The 16084-nt window shown below is 40.5% G+C and overlaps 1 protein-coding gene across 1 annotated transcript in view; it reads left to right on the top strand.

Annotated features, from left to right (window-relative positions):
- The window catches only part of CARMIL2 (capping protein regulator and myosin 1 linker 2), a gene marked incomplete at its 5' end in the record, with an annotated part of 64554 nt that overhangs the window by 19202 nt on the left and 29268 nt on the right, over nt 1-16084 (top strand). Inside the window, 13 exons of the mRNA XM_081335661.1 lie at nt 2063-2140; nt 2360-2436; nt 6043-6147; nt 6300-6369; nt 7201-7282; nt 8125-8221; nt 8651-8708; nt 9793-9965; nt 10659-10727; nt 12541-12634; nt 12885-12983; nt 14933-15041; nt 15860-15993. Coding sequence (XP_081191787.1) covers nt 2063-2140; nt 2360-2436; nt 6043-6147; nt 6300-6369; nt 7201-7282; nt 8125-8221; nt 8651-8708; nt 9793-9965; nt 10659-10727; nt 12541-12634; nt 12885-12983; nt 14933-15041; nt 15860-15993 — 1245 coding nt within the window. The remainder of the gene's footprint in view (nt 1-2062; nt 2141-2359; nt 2437-6042; nt 6148-6299; nt 6370-7200; nt 7283-8124; nt 8222-8650; nt 8709-9792; nt 9966-10658; nt 10728-12540; nt 12635-12884; nt 12984-14932; nt 15042-15859; nt 15994-16084) is intronic.

Consider the following 16084-nt stretch of genomic DNA (forward strand, 5'->3'; position numbering starts at 1 on the left):
ATGAACCAGTTGCCAAGCATCTGAATGTAAATCACATGATCATGGGGATGTTGCAAGGGTTATCAGTGTGGAAAAACAGTCATACATCCTGTTTTTCAGTGCCATTGTCATTTTGAATGGCCACTAAGCAAACCCTTAAGTCAAGGACTACCAGTCGTAAGGATTAGATGGGACAGTGGATCCGTATGATGAAAAGATAAATTAAGTCTACATTATGTGGTGATTTGCTTGCTGGTGGCAGTTAAAGAACTGATACACTTTTGTCTGGTTATAGCCAAAGGCTTTTCAATTCAAGCATACAAAAGAAGTGTTAAAATGCAGAGGCATTTCCATTTAATTGCTCTCAAACCAATAAAAGTAGATTTCAAAACATAAAAACATTCCACATACTCATATCCGTTGCAATCAACTGCATCCCACAAGAGAAGAATTGCTCTCAATTTTCTCGCTGTTTCAGCAACCTTTGCAACCAGCCCCGTGATTACATAGTTTTCACCCATCAGAGATTTTATGACTTATCAGTATCTGAGGAACTCTTCTGTTGTTGAGAAAATGTTCCTTCTAGAATTGACACATAATTGGTAAAAGAGTAAATAAGGCAAAATATTGGCGGTTTTCCCCAATGAAAGAGATATAACATTCATGGTTCACTAATTGTGCTTGTACTTCTGAAACAATTTCCCTACTAATTAAATAGAATTGTGGTCAGAGATGCTCAGTAACTGATGTGGGTTTTTAACAATTGGATTTTAATCTGAGTTTGCACCATGAGTCCTTTTATCAACGCTGTAATATTTGTAATATTGTTCCGCCAGCTATCATCCTACTTACCTAGGTAAGATAGTGGATTGAATGCCTTCACTTTGTTGTGTTACACAATCAAGTGCATAATTAGTTCATGCTTTACAAGTAAAGGGGAATATTTTGGTGAACTAAGATCACCTTTAACGGCTGAAGAATCAAGAAATCAGATAATGACTAGATCACCCATCTTGGTGAGGCCAATGCAGGAGGGTTGCTCTTTTTTAAAAAAAAACTCTTTTAAAATCTTGTGCTATAGATTAAATCAGCACTACTGATTTTTAACAGTCACATGGCCAAAATTTTAAAAGTTCTTTAAAAGTCACAAAAATGACTGACAAATGTGTAGCGTCGCACCTTTTCTTAAGCTATCCCAACCTTAAACTTTTTTGTAAAGATAGTTCAATGGAGACCAGAAACATCAGTAATGAAGCTCCAGCAGATATTACAGGTTAGCCTTTGACTTACCACAGTCCATTTAGCGACCATTCAAAGTTACAACGGCACTGAAAACAGTGACTTATAACCATTTTTCACACTTATGACCCTTGTAGGGATCATGTGATCTCCTTTGGCGACTTTCTGACAAACAAGTCAATGGGGAAGCCAGGTTTGCTTCACAGCCATGTTACTAATTTAACAACTGCAGTGATTCACTTAACAATGCAGCAAAAACAGGACGAAAAATGGGGCAAAACTAGCTTAACAAATTTCTCAATTAGAAACAGAATTTTGGGTCCAATTGTGGTATAATCTCATAAAATCATTTTACAGCAGGACTTTTGCTCCATTTCTGAATGCTTCAGGGGTAGATAATGTTATGCACAGGTGGTCTTTGATTCATAACCATTTGTTTTAACGACCGAATTTACAACAGCAATGAGAAAAATCACTTGCAATCCGTCCTCACACTTCCCATAGCCACATAATCAAAATTTGGATGCTTAGCAACTGGTATGTAGCATCCCGGGACCCTTTATGACCTTCCCAGGTGGCTTCCTACAAGCATAATCAATGGGGAGAGCCACATGTGCTTAAACACCACCGGATTTACATAACTGAATTGATAAGCATGGCAAAAAAAAGCTTGTAAAATTGGGTGCAGCTCACTTAAGAATGGCCTTGTTTAGGCAAAAAAAAAATCTGATCCTGATTGTGGCTGTAAGAAGTTGAGGATTACCTGTCGTGGCCTAAGTAGAAATTCTTGAGAACAGCACAGTAGAAATCGCTCTTTTCATTACTTCTTCTCTGTCTCTTTCAGAGCTTGTTTTGCTTCCTGAGTCAGCCAAACACTCTGGGTCATCTTAATCTCTCTGGGTCAGACTGCGCTTTGGATATGGTGAGCAACTAGCAAACATTGTTTCCGATCCTCCTGGAATTTGTGACACCCTGTCCTTTTTCTGCATCATTTTGGTGAAGTCCATCATGATTGCAAAGAATGTCATGAGCACCTGTAGTAAAAGGACACGGAAACCCTTGTATGTTAAGCTAAACATCTGGTCCATGAGTTGAATTGTTTCTCACCAATGTTCCTGGCTATTTTTATTCCTCTCGCCAGCTCTTCGATGCCTTGGCTGGTGGGTGCTGTCTAAAGCTGACTCATCTGAATCTCTGCAAGAATGTTTACTCTCACAAGTAAGAGCCTGAAATGTTTTGCTGAACTTCTCTGGCTGGGGGACAGGCTTGTGAGGCGGTGGGAATGCTGGGTTCACCTCTGCTCTTGTACACATCTGGCTTGGAATTTGATAGAAGAAAGAATGCCATCGGCGTTGACCAAATCCCCCTCTGTCAATTGCAAAAGACATCTCTCTTTGGAACAGCTGACATCCTACAACAATATTTTTAATTCCATTGAACAACAAACTCGGCTTATCCCAGGTCCTTGGGAAATGGATGCAATAGGTGAATAAACATCCCGGATCCACTCGGAACATCTGGCTGATTGTGTGATGAACCACAGTAAATCTTCCTAAGGACCTGGGATCAAACCATAACCGCCTATCACAAGTCCTTGGGAAGGACTCAATTGGTGGATAAAAATGCCAGATTCACTCTAAACATCTGGCGAACTATGCAAACAACCATAATAATGAATAATGGATGAATAATGAATAGTAACAGGCACCTTGTGCAAACCCGAAACATCTGGAGCATCATTTAAATACCATCAGCATTGACAAAATCCCCAACAGTCAATTACAAAAGGCAGCTTGACTCGGAACAGTTTACGTCCTGCAACAATACATTTAATACCATGAAACAAGAACATCTGCCTATCTCAGGTCCTTGGAAAGGACTAGATAGGGGAATTAAAAATGTCAAATCCAGTCTTCACCTCTGGCTGACTGTGGAGCCAACCGTGATAATGATATATTAAATGCTTATGCCACCCAAGTCCCAGCAGCTTTTGGCAATTTATAACTGTTAAACCTTTTAAAAACAAAGAACAAATAGAAGGGAAAAAAGACAAAAATAGTATAAGGATAAAGAACAATAATAGGAAAGAACATAAACCTAGAAGGAAGCAGAAAATGGCTTTGCCTCTTCTTAAACAAGCTGGCCTTTCTGTGCTCCCTTACCTATTGCCATTTGGCACAACTCTGAAGCTGCATCTTTCCAGATGACAAAATATTGGAGCTTAACTACAAATGAAAGAGAGCAATTGCCGTCCCAGGCAAACACAGCCAGATGCAAAAGCAAATCACAATGGTTCGAGTTGCAAGATTGAGCACAAATATACAGAGAAGAAAGGGAGGGCTTTTGCAAGGCGAGGCTTATAAGAACTCAAATCAAACAGTTCTTGAGTGGGGGGGTAGGGTAGGGGGGGAGGCTAGATCATATATAGTCAGTCTGTTTGAAGCAGGAGGGAGGTGCCTTCCATTTTAAAATTACTTCTGGCTTCCGAGAGCTCTGAAGGGTTAAACTGGAGATGAGGCCAAAAATATTTGGCCTTTCCCGCCCCTACCCACCCCCCTTTTGGTAATATATAGTTTTAATTCACCCATTTTGTATTATTGTTTAATGTTAACTAAGCTTAATCGGATAGGCAACCTTGGCTCTTTTATGACTGGTGGACTTCAACTCCCAGAATTCCTGAGCCAGCATGGCTCAGCTTGGAAACCTCTCCCTTTCTCCTCAGCGTGGCTGGCTCAGGAATTCTGGGAGTTGAAGTCCACCAGTCATAAAAGAGCCAAGGTTGCCCACCCCTGTCCTAGACATACAACAATTTATTTAGTGACTGTTCAAAGTGACAACGGCACTGAAAAATGTGACTTACGACTTATTTTTCACAGTTATGACCTTTGCAGCAGCCCCATGATCATGTGATCAAAATTCAGATGACTGGCAACTGATTCGTATTTATGACGGTTGCTGCATCCCGGGGGATGATGGGATCCCCTGTTCAGAACTGCTGACAAGCAAAGTCAATGGGGAAGCCAGATTCAGTTAACAACTGGGTTACTCACTTATCGACTGCGGTGATTCACTTAACAAATGACATACTAAAATGGGACAAAACTCACTTAACAAACGTCTCACTTAAGCACAGAAATTTTGGGCTGAATGGTGGTTGTAAGTCAAAGGCTACCTGTGTATTGTTTTAATCTTTCCCAACATTTTGTATGATTTATATATATATTTTTTCACCCTGTGCTTTTTGAGTGACACTAAAGATAGAAATACACAAGTAGCGCACAGGGGAAGCTCGGTGTGTTTTTAGGGTGGTGAGAGGATACTTACTTTCATATTGCTTATTTTGGAATTTTAATCAAACTGGCTCTTTGCTGCAAAAAAGATTTGCCTAGTTCCTGATGCAAGCTGCAGCCCGGATCTTGAGGATGTAATCATGTACGTGTTTGTAATTTAGATCTTGAAAGTAATCTCTGCCAGAATTTGCATTTGCACATTAAATCTTGGAAACTCAGAAGCAGCCTAGACATTAATATTTCTTCTACGGCCTCATGCGACCAACATCTACGTGGTCTTTTCTAGTCTTTCCAGCTTTGCAGGGAGCTGTCTAGCAACATTGACAAACTGTCTTATTACTGAGACAAGAAAAGGGCTGTTCTCGAGATTGTTAAGCTAGAAGCAACTGCAACAGCCACCAGGCTGCGAAATTTTAAAAAGTGATGGATGAATCTATCCATTTTTATTTCTGACCTTTTTTTCATTCTCTGGTTGGTCTGGTGGTTAGAGCATCCGTTGGAGCAGTTTGTTGTGTGTTTTTAAAACTAAATGCACTCAGGTCTGCAAGCAATACAGACTATCTTATGTCCTACTTTTCCTAATAAATACAAGGAGGTTTTTTTAAAAAAGTCTTAATTTATTTCCACATATATTTTAAAACAGTTGAAGCACACACACACACCCCCCAAAAAAAATTAATTCCTATTTGAAAACATACAGTATTCGTAAAAATAACTAAATAAATTGTGGTTCTGACATGCTGGTTCAAGAGTGCAAAATGCCTTTTGCTGGAGAAATATTCAACTTTTGCGTATTCAGAACTGCTGCGTCCTTCTTTTTAGAATATCAAAAATTGCATTTCCTTTATGTTGAACTCCGTCCCTAGTAATTACTTGGATTCATCTATGTCAATGTTTCTCATCTTCAGCAACTTTAAGTTACGTGTCTGTGGAGATTCTCCATCATCCAGATGAAAGGTGATTTTTTCCAAAAGGCAATTGGACAGTTTTTTCCTTGAAGAAGATGTTTTGCTTCTTGACCAAGAAGCTTCAATGGTTCTGGAAGAATGGTGGGGGCTATGGAGCGAGTTTAAGTTATGTGGACTCCAATTCCCAGAATTCCCCAGACCACCATGCTGGCTGGGAAATTCTGGGAGTTGCAGTCCACAAATCTTAAAGTTGCTGTGTTTGAGAAACACTGATCTATGTTATTCTCTGGTTTGCCATAACTTTCTCATTCTTTTTCCCCCCATCCTTCCCATTGAATTATTAACTAAATCTGATCTTGCTTAGTTTTCTGTGTTCAACAAAAGTCAGCTATGACTGGTTGTAAATACTGGGATCCTGTTTCTTCCCAAAATACAATTCTTTATTGGATAAAGACTGTGGAGTGTAGAAAGAGGGAAGGGTTCCTTTAGAGATGCTATCCTATCCCAATTCATGCTGGGTTTGTGGGACTCAATTACTACCATTTCCTGGAAGAGATGTGATTGCTTTCCAGGAGTTGGTGGGTCCTTAGATAAAATTTAGGAGCCAACCTTTTTTTTCCCCTCAGAAAATCCAGAGGTGATCCTTTTGCAATTGGCCAGTTCTTCAGCCAGGCCTATGGCCTACAACACGTTTCCCTGTCTGGAACTAAGCTTCCACCAGAGGCTTTAAGGTAAAAGAGAGGTGAAAACTTTGAGCTGAGCCCCCTGAGGGGAGAGACAGAAAGATGAAATATGGCCATGACATGGGAAAAAATGTGTTAAAGGATGTGTCAACAAGAGAGTTGGCTAATTCATCACTTGTTTCTTTTTTGATTTTCCTCAGAGCTTTGCTTCAGGCTTTAGCCAACAACACCCAACTGAAGAACCTGCACCTGGACCTCAGTAATTGTGAGGTAAACAGAGATTGCCTAGGAAGCACATCTGATTGATGGTACAAGACCTGTTGTAGAAATTTGAAATGAAGAAGCTGGAAGTACACAGGGAACACAATATTACAGCTCCCCCTTTCTCCCTGAGATTCATCGAGGACAGGGGTGTCAAACTCACAACGTTACGTGACGTATCGCAACTTTTTTCTCATTGACGGCAATGGGATGGACATGGTTTTGCTATGATGCATTCAGCCGTGGGCTGGCAGTTTGACACCCCTGATCTAGGAGAATAATGGGAAGTCATTCTAAATGTATTTTCTGTCACTGAGAGGGCTGGGGTTACAAGATTCCATTATGCAGATATATTTTTTGCAAAATTGCGCACTTTTGGGTAGTCTTTTTGTGTTTAAATCAAGCCAAACAGAATGGGCTTGTTTAGAAAGACTGTGTTTTAATCGATTTTACTCATTAAAGCAACCACATCTTTTTTTCAGGTTGGTCTGGGGGAAAAACTGTGTCTGCTTTAATGAAAAACCATAAAAAGGTTATGTTTGTGCAAGATCTACAACACTTCTTTTGAATCAATCTGGAGGCCCTACATCTGCCATGAGAAAAGGAGACTAGTTGAATTTGGAAGTTCTGCTCAGCTATTTGTCCCTAGTCCTGATCATTCACTGCACCCTCCATGTTGGAGATATCTGTCAATAGTTACAAGCTGCTTTCAGTAGCTACAGGGAAGATATATTGATTCTAAAAGCTTCTGAAGATTAAATGGATCATGGTTTTCTGAATAGTTCAATGTAACTACAACAAAACTATCTGACCATCACTGCTATAATCTTTATTTCTTAGCTGAGGTCGGCAGGAGCCCAGGTGATCCAGGATCTGATATCAGATGCTAGTTCAATATGTGACTTGAATTTGTCAGGCAATGGTAGGTCTGTTTTTTCTCTTCCAGCCTGTTGAGAATAAGAGAATGGTGATGTTTGCTACATTTTTCATTCTGACATTAACCCAAGCAGTTGTCACTATATCTAGATAGCTGTCAGTGCTATCTGACTTTCAACTAGGATAAGTAGATTTTAAAAATAATTCTTTGTGGGATATCCAGAGTGCTCATTTAGTTCATGGTCAAGTCCAATCTCTTCTTTAAAATTTCCAGTGTTGGAGCACCCACAACTTCTGGAGGCAAGTCATCCCACTGATTAAATTGTTTTCACTGTCAGGAAATTTCTCCTTAGCTCCGGGTTGCTTCTCTTTTTGATTACTTTCCATCCATTGTTTCTTGTCCTGCCTTCAGGTGCTTTGGAGAATAGATTGACTCCCTGTTCTTTGTGGTAGCCCCTGAGATATTGGAACACTGCTATCGCGTCACCTGTAGCCCTTCTTTTCATTAAATTAGACATACCCAATGCCTACAAGCATTCTTTGTATGTTTTAATCTCATCAGTTTGCTTTCTGGGAGTGGGAGGGGAAGGGGAATCTATTTATTTTTTAAACCGATACCGGTATGTCCTTTGTTCTTTTGAGGTCTCTGGCTGGCTTCCAATAATTCAATAAAAACTTAATAGTAAAAATTTCATTTAAAAAATCCCACCCTAAAATACCAAGAATGGCCTTGCAATTTTGTGAATAGTCCTTCTCCCATAAAAGCCATTGGCAAGAACAAGTCCATTGCATGCCCTCCACATTTCCAGGGTGTCCAATGGCTCAAAGCATTTACCTCCTCCTGAGTTAGACCCCTGTTATTCCTGTTTGAATGCCTCTTTTCTGCAGGCTTTGATTCTGACATGGTGACGCTGGTTTTGAGCATCAACCGAAGCCAATCCATTAAGCACGTCGCATTAGGGAAGAACTTTAACATCCAATCTAGGTAAGCATTCATCACTCTTTTTGGCATTAAAAAAGCAAGCCCCAAATAAAATAGCATTGGTATGCTTTTGATAAGGGTAGATCCATCCACAGAATAGGCACCATAATTAAAAAATAGTCTGCTGCTAATGAGAATTAAAACAAAGATCTGATGCTCAACTGAACATCTGGTCACATAAGAAAGAAGTCATCTTTATTGCACTCACTTGTCCAGGATTCTTGAGGTGTAAGTTGTAAAGGCAGAACATTTACAGCTCTTGCAAAATTAGAACAATTTCATCTCCCCAAGTCCAGGCAGAAGTGTTTTACAGCACTTGAAGCTTCTGCATCAGATCAATGTAATAAGGCAATTGGAGACATCTTACAGCAGATTTAATTATATGAATTAAAACTCAAGCATTCTCAAATTCTTTTTGCTTCATTCCCCTAGAGAGACTCTAGTTGACACCTTGCACCGGATTGTTCAGCTCACTCAGGATGAAGACTGTGTAAGTAAGACTTAAAAAAAAAGAAAGCTTTGGTGTTTGTAGTATCTCATCATCCCTGGGGCAAACTTACCAACATTCCTATTTTTATAAATCTGAAGTCTTACCAAGGTCCCTGTCTATTTGGTATCAGGCTGATGATTAAAATATAATCTGCTTTCAAAGCTGAGATCACAAACTAGATCAGTTTTGTACAACATCCGAGACTAGGCTAAAATGAGGTTGGGCAATGCACTTCATCTTCTGCTGGAAAAGCCAGGCATTGTCTGTGTAATGGCGGGTAGGAAGGACCTAACAGGAGGAAAAGCCACAGCTAGAGCAGCAGGTGGATAAGAGGCGGCTCAACCCACAGCAGGAACGTGAATGTGGCAAGCATTTCAGAAGACCCCTCCTAGTTACTTGGGCTGCAACTGTGACAGGGGAGAAATGTATTTTCAGATTTGCAGGATTCTGTTATTTCTTTTCTTTGTGTCAGAAGCACCTACAAATTATAGACCTATAGAATTCAACACTGGGGGAATAAAACAGGGATAAAATAGGGTAAAATTGCAGGCCAGCAATTTGATACCTCTGTTCTATAGGGAAGAACCATTTTGGAGGATTGCCCTTTGATCTTCCTAGCCTCGCACACCGTCTATTTAAGCAATTTGTTCTTGACCAGGTTGGGAAACTCTTGACCATTCTGTCAAAAGTCACCTTAAGATAAACTAAAGCTAGGTCTTGTGGGTGGATTCTATTCTGGACTATCTTGCAAGGCTGAAAGCTATGTTAGGTAACCTTTAGTGTCCCATTCAAGCTGTTTATGAAACAGTGCATGTCAGATGAACTATGTCTTAACCTGGTTTAATTAGTTGCATGACCTCAGCCACTGAGTCAGTGGAAGAGACCCAAACCTAACTCTAAGGAATAATGTATATTATTTATTTAAATATAATAGGTTATGAAAATGGCATGCTTCTGAGTTCAGCATTGACACGGCTTAGTACATTGTACGTGAACCAGCCCACCTGTTCCTTGTCCTCTCAGATATGATCAAGATGGATGTTAGTACCTAGAAGATTTCTGCTTTTTCTGATTTTTATTTCAGTCAGTTGAATCTATATCAGTAGCCGAATCACGCCTGAAGCTGAGAACTGGCATTATTCTCGACGGTTTAGGAAGCAGCAGCCATCTTGTGGCCTTGGATATCAGTGGCAATGCCATGGGAGACTTGGGGGCCAAAATACTGGCCAAAGCTTTGTCAGTGAATAAAACTCTCAGGTGTGTTGAACTTCCTCTCTATCAAAATTGATGAAAGAGTGGGATGGGGAAGACAGAACTTGTTAGAAGAATTCTTGTTTGCCAGAGAGATGGTCAAGCTTTGCCTGTGAAATGTCCACGTAGAAGAATTGGGGGGCAAGTCTATGTCCCAAAAAGGTGACATCAGCTGATTAAACTGACTGACTTTAGAAACCTGAATGGGGTTGGACATGGATGGAACACCAGCAGAAAATCTCAAGGCTATTGTAGACTGCCGTAAGAATGGTCTTGAGGGAAATACTCAGAAGCTGTTACAGAAACAAGGGTAAAAACATTCCTTAAGCCTTGGGAAAGGAGAAAGTATAAGGAGGAGACTCCGGTGAGTCCTTCTTGGCTTTCTGGGGTATATGAGGCAGGGGAGGAAAAACACAGCCCAGTGTGCAAGGCTCGGTTACTATGCTCTATCATCTCAATAAAGCTTGGTTCTAGTCTAAATTCTTGTAAGGTTGGTTTCTTGGTCTGGACAACCTTGATAGGCTGACAGTCATCCATCCTAGATTCTAACATTGCAAAAACATCCTAGAAGAAAGTGGCAAAGTATTTTCAGGGGAAGTGTAATAGATATTTATAATGAGGGAAAACTTAGGGGATGCACCCAGTTGCTTGATGTCTACACCAATGGTATTTTTTCATTAGATGTTCATCTGTTCATAGGACTCTAATGTGGGATAGAAACAACACAACGTTATATGGATTCCTTGATGTGATTTCAGCTTTGGAAAGGTGCGTATCTTTATCTTTTTTTTTTATAGTGGTAGCCAAGTGCTAAAAATATAATACAGAAAATAAAGAACATTTAGCAACTTCAAGTTATCCCCAACTTTCTTCTTACTAGCATCCAAGCATCCAAGATAATATAATGATAATAACAAGAATGCCAACATAAACCAGAGAGGCTGGGTCAAATGCCATCTTTTGCAGGATGCCATTTTTATGCAAATGGAATTATTTTTAAACTTGGGTTTGATGAAGCTTAATTTGTTTTCAAGTCCCTATAGGCATCATTCCTTAGCAGGATGCAAAGCCTGCAACTGAAAAAGACATAAAATTGCTTCAGGCCACACAAGGCAATTAAATAAGTTAAAATTAAATATTATTTTACGGGATATAAGAAAAGGTTGGAGTAATCTCATAAATCCATTCCAGAATGCGATCAAGTGACCACAGAGGACGGATGCAGCTGTCAGAACTTTGAAACGTTTTGGCAGCCTGTTGTAACTTTCAACAGTCACTAAGCAACCCGTCGTTTAGCGAGGACTACCTAGGAATCCTGACCCATTTGTTTCCACATCGCATGATAAATCACAATAAGGATTAAAGGAGCTTGATGCTAGATTTGGCACAGAATGCATCTGGCCTACTTATAAATGTTGTGTGAACTCAGCCATAGTGTGTTGAGGGAGGATAACTGGGATCACACAGCAATTTACACCATAATTTAGCTCAAGAGTCATGGGAGCCCAACCACTGTTAGAGCTTTACGGGCTTATAGCTTTGTGTCTGGTGCAAATCCAGCCAATTGTGACTTAAAACCCACCATAATGAAGCAGCTGTGTTGATGTGTTGAGCAACTATTTCATGTTCCTGATAAAGAAATCTGTAAGCCCCATGCAACATTAAATGTGTTAGTCTTTGAGGGATCATAAGACTGTGTTAGTTTTGCTGAATTAACATTAGCAAACTCCCCAAGGTAAGTGCTGACTTCCATATTTTCTGCCTTAATACATCTTTCTGAAGTTGGAACTAAAAAAACAATCCCAAATTAATTAGCATCGAAACACTGAAGCTGTTTCACATGTAGCCCTTTTTTTCTTGTACATTCCTTAAATAGAAAACAAGTAGATTTGCCTATTGGCTGGCTGGCTGATGGCTGGATGGATTTATATAGGTAGTCCTTGATTTTCAATTCATTTTGTGACTGTATGAAGTTACAACAGCTTTGAAAAAAGTGACATGATCATTTTTCACGCTGACGAATCTTGCGGCATTCTCTCATGACCCTATGATCAAAATTCAGACCTTTGGTAACTGATTCACATTTATGACGGTGCAGTGTCCTGGGCTAACGTGATCCCCTTTTGCGACCTTCTGACAAGCAAAGTCAATGGGGAAGCCAGATTCACTTAACAACCGTGTTACTAACTTAACAGCTGCAGTGATTCACTTAACAGCTGTGGCAAGAAAGTTTGCAAATTGGGGCAAAAGTCACTTAACAGATGTCTCACATAGCAACAGAAATTTTGGGCTCAGTTGGGGTTGTAAGTTTAGGTATTCCACTTTTCCATTTGACTGTGCAAGTTGGCTAGAATTAACTAAAAGGTTGAAAATCGGAAGTATATAATCCAGAACCTTGAATAAAAGCCAGTGTAATTAAGCCTACTTCTCAACATCGATGGATGTATAGACACCAGTATTTGAAATGCTTTACCCCCTGTGTACCCCAGTGTTGGGGCCAAGCACACCACTACCATGGACAATGTCCTGAAGGGGTCATTGCAATTTGGGACATCTAATGAATATTGTGCCTATTTCCCAGGAATTTCATCCTCACAAAAATGCCTTTGCCCATGAACGACATTGCTGTGGCTTACCGGAGTCACCCAGAGAAAATCGAGGAAATTGTGCACCAGGTACAAAGGGAGAAGGGATGTTGAAAGAGAAAGGGAATAGTGTGACCCAAGAAGCAGTCTTCTTCAGCTTGGGGACCTCATTTTGAATGCTCAGATTCCACCAAAGGATTGATGTACAGAATTTATGTAACTGTGCATGTGGTGGGCGTATGATACTTATTTTTTGGGTAAGTGTAGTAGCTTGTTTAAGTGGAAGGGAAAGGGCATATCTATCCCTTGTGTATGTGACATGTGTGTATGTCTGCTACAGATACAGTCTTACCTTGCAAGAAATCAGATTCAAGCGAACCTGCTTAAGGAGAAAGAAAACCAGCTCCAGCTAGACAGTCAACCCAGCTCTTCTGAACAGGTGGGAATTCCTGGAACCCTCCTACCTTTGTTGTTTTGTATGTAGCTTGCCTACGTCTATTAGCAAAGGCAAAAATTGTTGCTTAAGGTCAATAGGTCAAATTGCATTTAGGTTGACTGGGAATGATGAGAGTTGATGTGTATAGGAGCGGTCACTGTATTCAGACTAAAATAAATGAAGAATGGTTGCAGGATTTGCTATGGCTAGTCTAAGGAAAAACAGGACTAGGGGTGACATGATAGCAGTATTCCAGTATTTGAAAGACTGCCACAAAGATGAGGGGGTCAACTTATTTTCCAAAGCAACAGAGGGCAGGACAAGAAACAATGGAATAATCAAGGAGAGAAGCAACCTAGAACTAAGGAGAAACTACTCACTAACAGTGAGAGCAATTAACCAGCGGAACGACTTGCCTCCAGAACTTGTGAGTGCTCCATCACTGGAGGTTTTCAAGAAGAGATTGGACAGCCGTTTGTCTGAAATGGTATAGGGTTTTCTGCCTGAGCAGGGGGTTGGACTAGATGACCTCCAAGGTCCCTTCCAGCTCTATTCTGAATTGAGTTGAAATTCAGCACATCTACAAGATGTTGCCTGCAGAAGGCTGATCTAAAGACTATGAGCTGTTTCTAAGAGGTCCAGAAAGACTGCCAGCCATAAGAATAAAATCATAGAGCAAGTCAACATGTTGGTGCTTCACAGTTGTTGTCTTCCAGGATTTAGAACAAAACCATGGGCTTATTTTAACAATCCAGAGCAGATGGGGACACCAAAGTTCAAGAACATTTCTGAGCCCATGTTTGAGGGCAATCTCCTCAACGAAATATGCCCCCTTATTCTCAATCTGCAAGCCTCCACAGTGGCAGACCTCCAATACAAACTGGGATGCTGGTACAAATTGAATGTTATAATCTGCAACAAGGGGGGAAGGTGCTATTTATATTTCACCAAATGCTAGACTGTTCTGGAATCGGAAATGTGACCATGTCTCTTGGTAAATGTCTTCCCCCATATAGCATTCAAGATGGGAAATAATCAATGCTTTGTTGGGATGTGAATTTACCTAAGAATACCAGTTTCTGATGCTGATCCTGGCTTGCCTAAAGCCACCAAATCAATCAATAGGCATTCTTGTCTCACTATGAATTCAACCCAATGGGGCACCCAGTTTACAATATTCAGTAGCAGAATTCCCCTTGAATTCTGACTAGCGTGTGATATTGAAAGTGTAAGGGTACTGAAGGAGATGGAAATGTTGAAAATCACATTAAAACAACTTCCCCTTTTCCATCCATTTTCTCTTTAAATCAGGAATATAGAAGGCTGGACAATTCAGCTTCTCTCAGCATTAGCCAAAGACTCCAAGATCCTCCACTAGGCTACAGGTCCCTCAGAAGTGGTAAACAATCAGCAAAGGATCTCCTCTTTTCATTTGTAAAAGAGGAATATTTTCCCCCAATGTAGAATGCCTACTCAGAGCAGCTGAAAAGTTCTGGCAAGTTGAAATCCAGTACACCTGGGGGAATCAAGTGTAGAAGAGGCTACAATACCTTGACAGAAGAGAATATTTATAGCTCTGGGTTGGATTATTGGGTCCTTGGTGCTCTCTGAGCCTGGTGGTTTTCTTGCAGACATTTCTTCACCAAACTAGGTAACATCATCAGTGTCTTGAACAATGAACCTGAATGTTATGTGGGACAATGGAATTTATGGGCAAAGGAGTAAAGGTACAAATCAGGTAGATTTACGCTAGATCATGTCCTATGATGCATGTTATGCTAATACAGAAGAAGGCTACAAGCCCTATTCCAACAAAGGTACTGCAGGTAAAGTGCTTAAAAAATTGCTTTTCAGGGATCAGATATCTTTTAGTTTCACTTTCACTTTCTAATGCAGACCTATTCTTGAAACATTGTCTGGGAACATCTAATGGTCTTTGCTTTCATTGTTAGGCGGTGCAAGATGCTTGTCAGACTGTGCAGAAATACATTGGGCTGCTGAGCTGTGTTCAGGATGTGGAAGTGAAGGCTGATCTACTTTGGGCTGAGGAAGCCATCAAGGGTGCAACCCTTTTTATGGATGTGAGTTTTTCCTTCGTTGTGTTCATTACTTTCCCTTTTGACGGCTTCTCTTGATTTGGAGGGGCGGGCATCCGTTTCACTGTGCAGCCTGATTTCTCCATCATGCTAAATAAAAGTGGTTTTCAGAGTTAATTTCAGAATTAGTTGGTTATGTGAATCCAGTCATTGTGATTTGTAGGTCAGGACTTGGTGGTGAGCTTCCAAACAATAATTCGGCCAACCGTGATGAAGGTGAACCACACTTAGAGTTTTGGGTGAACCTATTCTCAGTTTCATTGTAGAGGTCATGCCAGTTGCCACCTGTGCCAGCCCCAAGGATGCCGCTCATGACATGACATTCTCATATAAATGACACACCAATTATATAATTCATATCATTTGTGCAATAATGTCATAATGCACCTAATCTCACTCTCTCATCCCACTCATGGGTGAGAATGTGTAGCAGAAGAGTTAAGATTATGCTGGAATCTTGTGATATCATAAATAACTTTCCTTCAGATAGTGTTCCAGTCTTAAAATGTTGGCTTTGTGTACTGTCTGTTTGTTTAATTCTAGTGTTTTTTTAAAAAAAGTAAGAAGAACATTTGGTCCAATAAATGTGTTCCTCCAAATTTACCGATGAACAACAACTCCTAGAATTCCGGCCCATTAGCCTGCTGGCAGCAGTAGGAGTTGTAGCTCTGATCTGGAGAGTTGAAAGTTCCTCACCCTTGCTGTCATCCTTCAGATGTTGTTGACGTCCACCTCCTTTCATTGCTGATTGCAAAAACCATGCTGGTTACTTGTGAAAACTAGGCAGATCTCTTTCCCAACAGATTTTGCCCATTTTGTATGAAGCGGGACAGGCTTCCTACTGGAACGGCAAGCTTCAGCACAAACTGGAAAAACTAATTGAGGAAGTTTCTCAGACCTACAGCAAGGAGATCCAGGTAAAGCTGGGCCTTGGTGTTGCACTGAGCTGTTGATGGCAAACATCTCCTTCTGCTTTGATCTTTTGGGAATCTCCTACGTGGAACTAGA

Source organism: Vipera berus (assembly GCF_964194415.1).
Source record: "Vipera berus genome assembly, chromosome: 10".
NCBI classification, from domain to species: Eukaryota; Metazoa; Chordata; class Lepidosauria; order Squamata; family Viperidae; genus Vipera; species Vipera berus.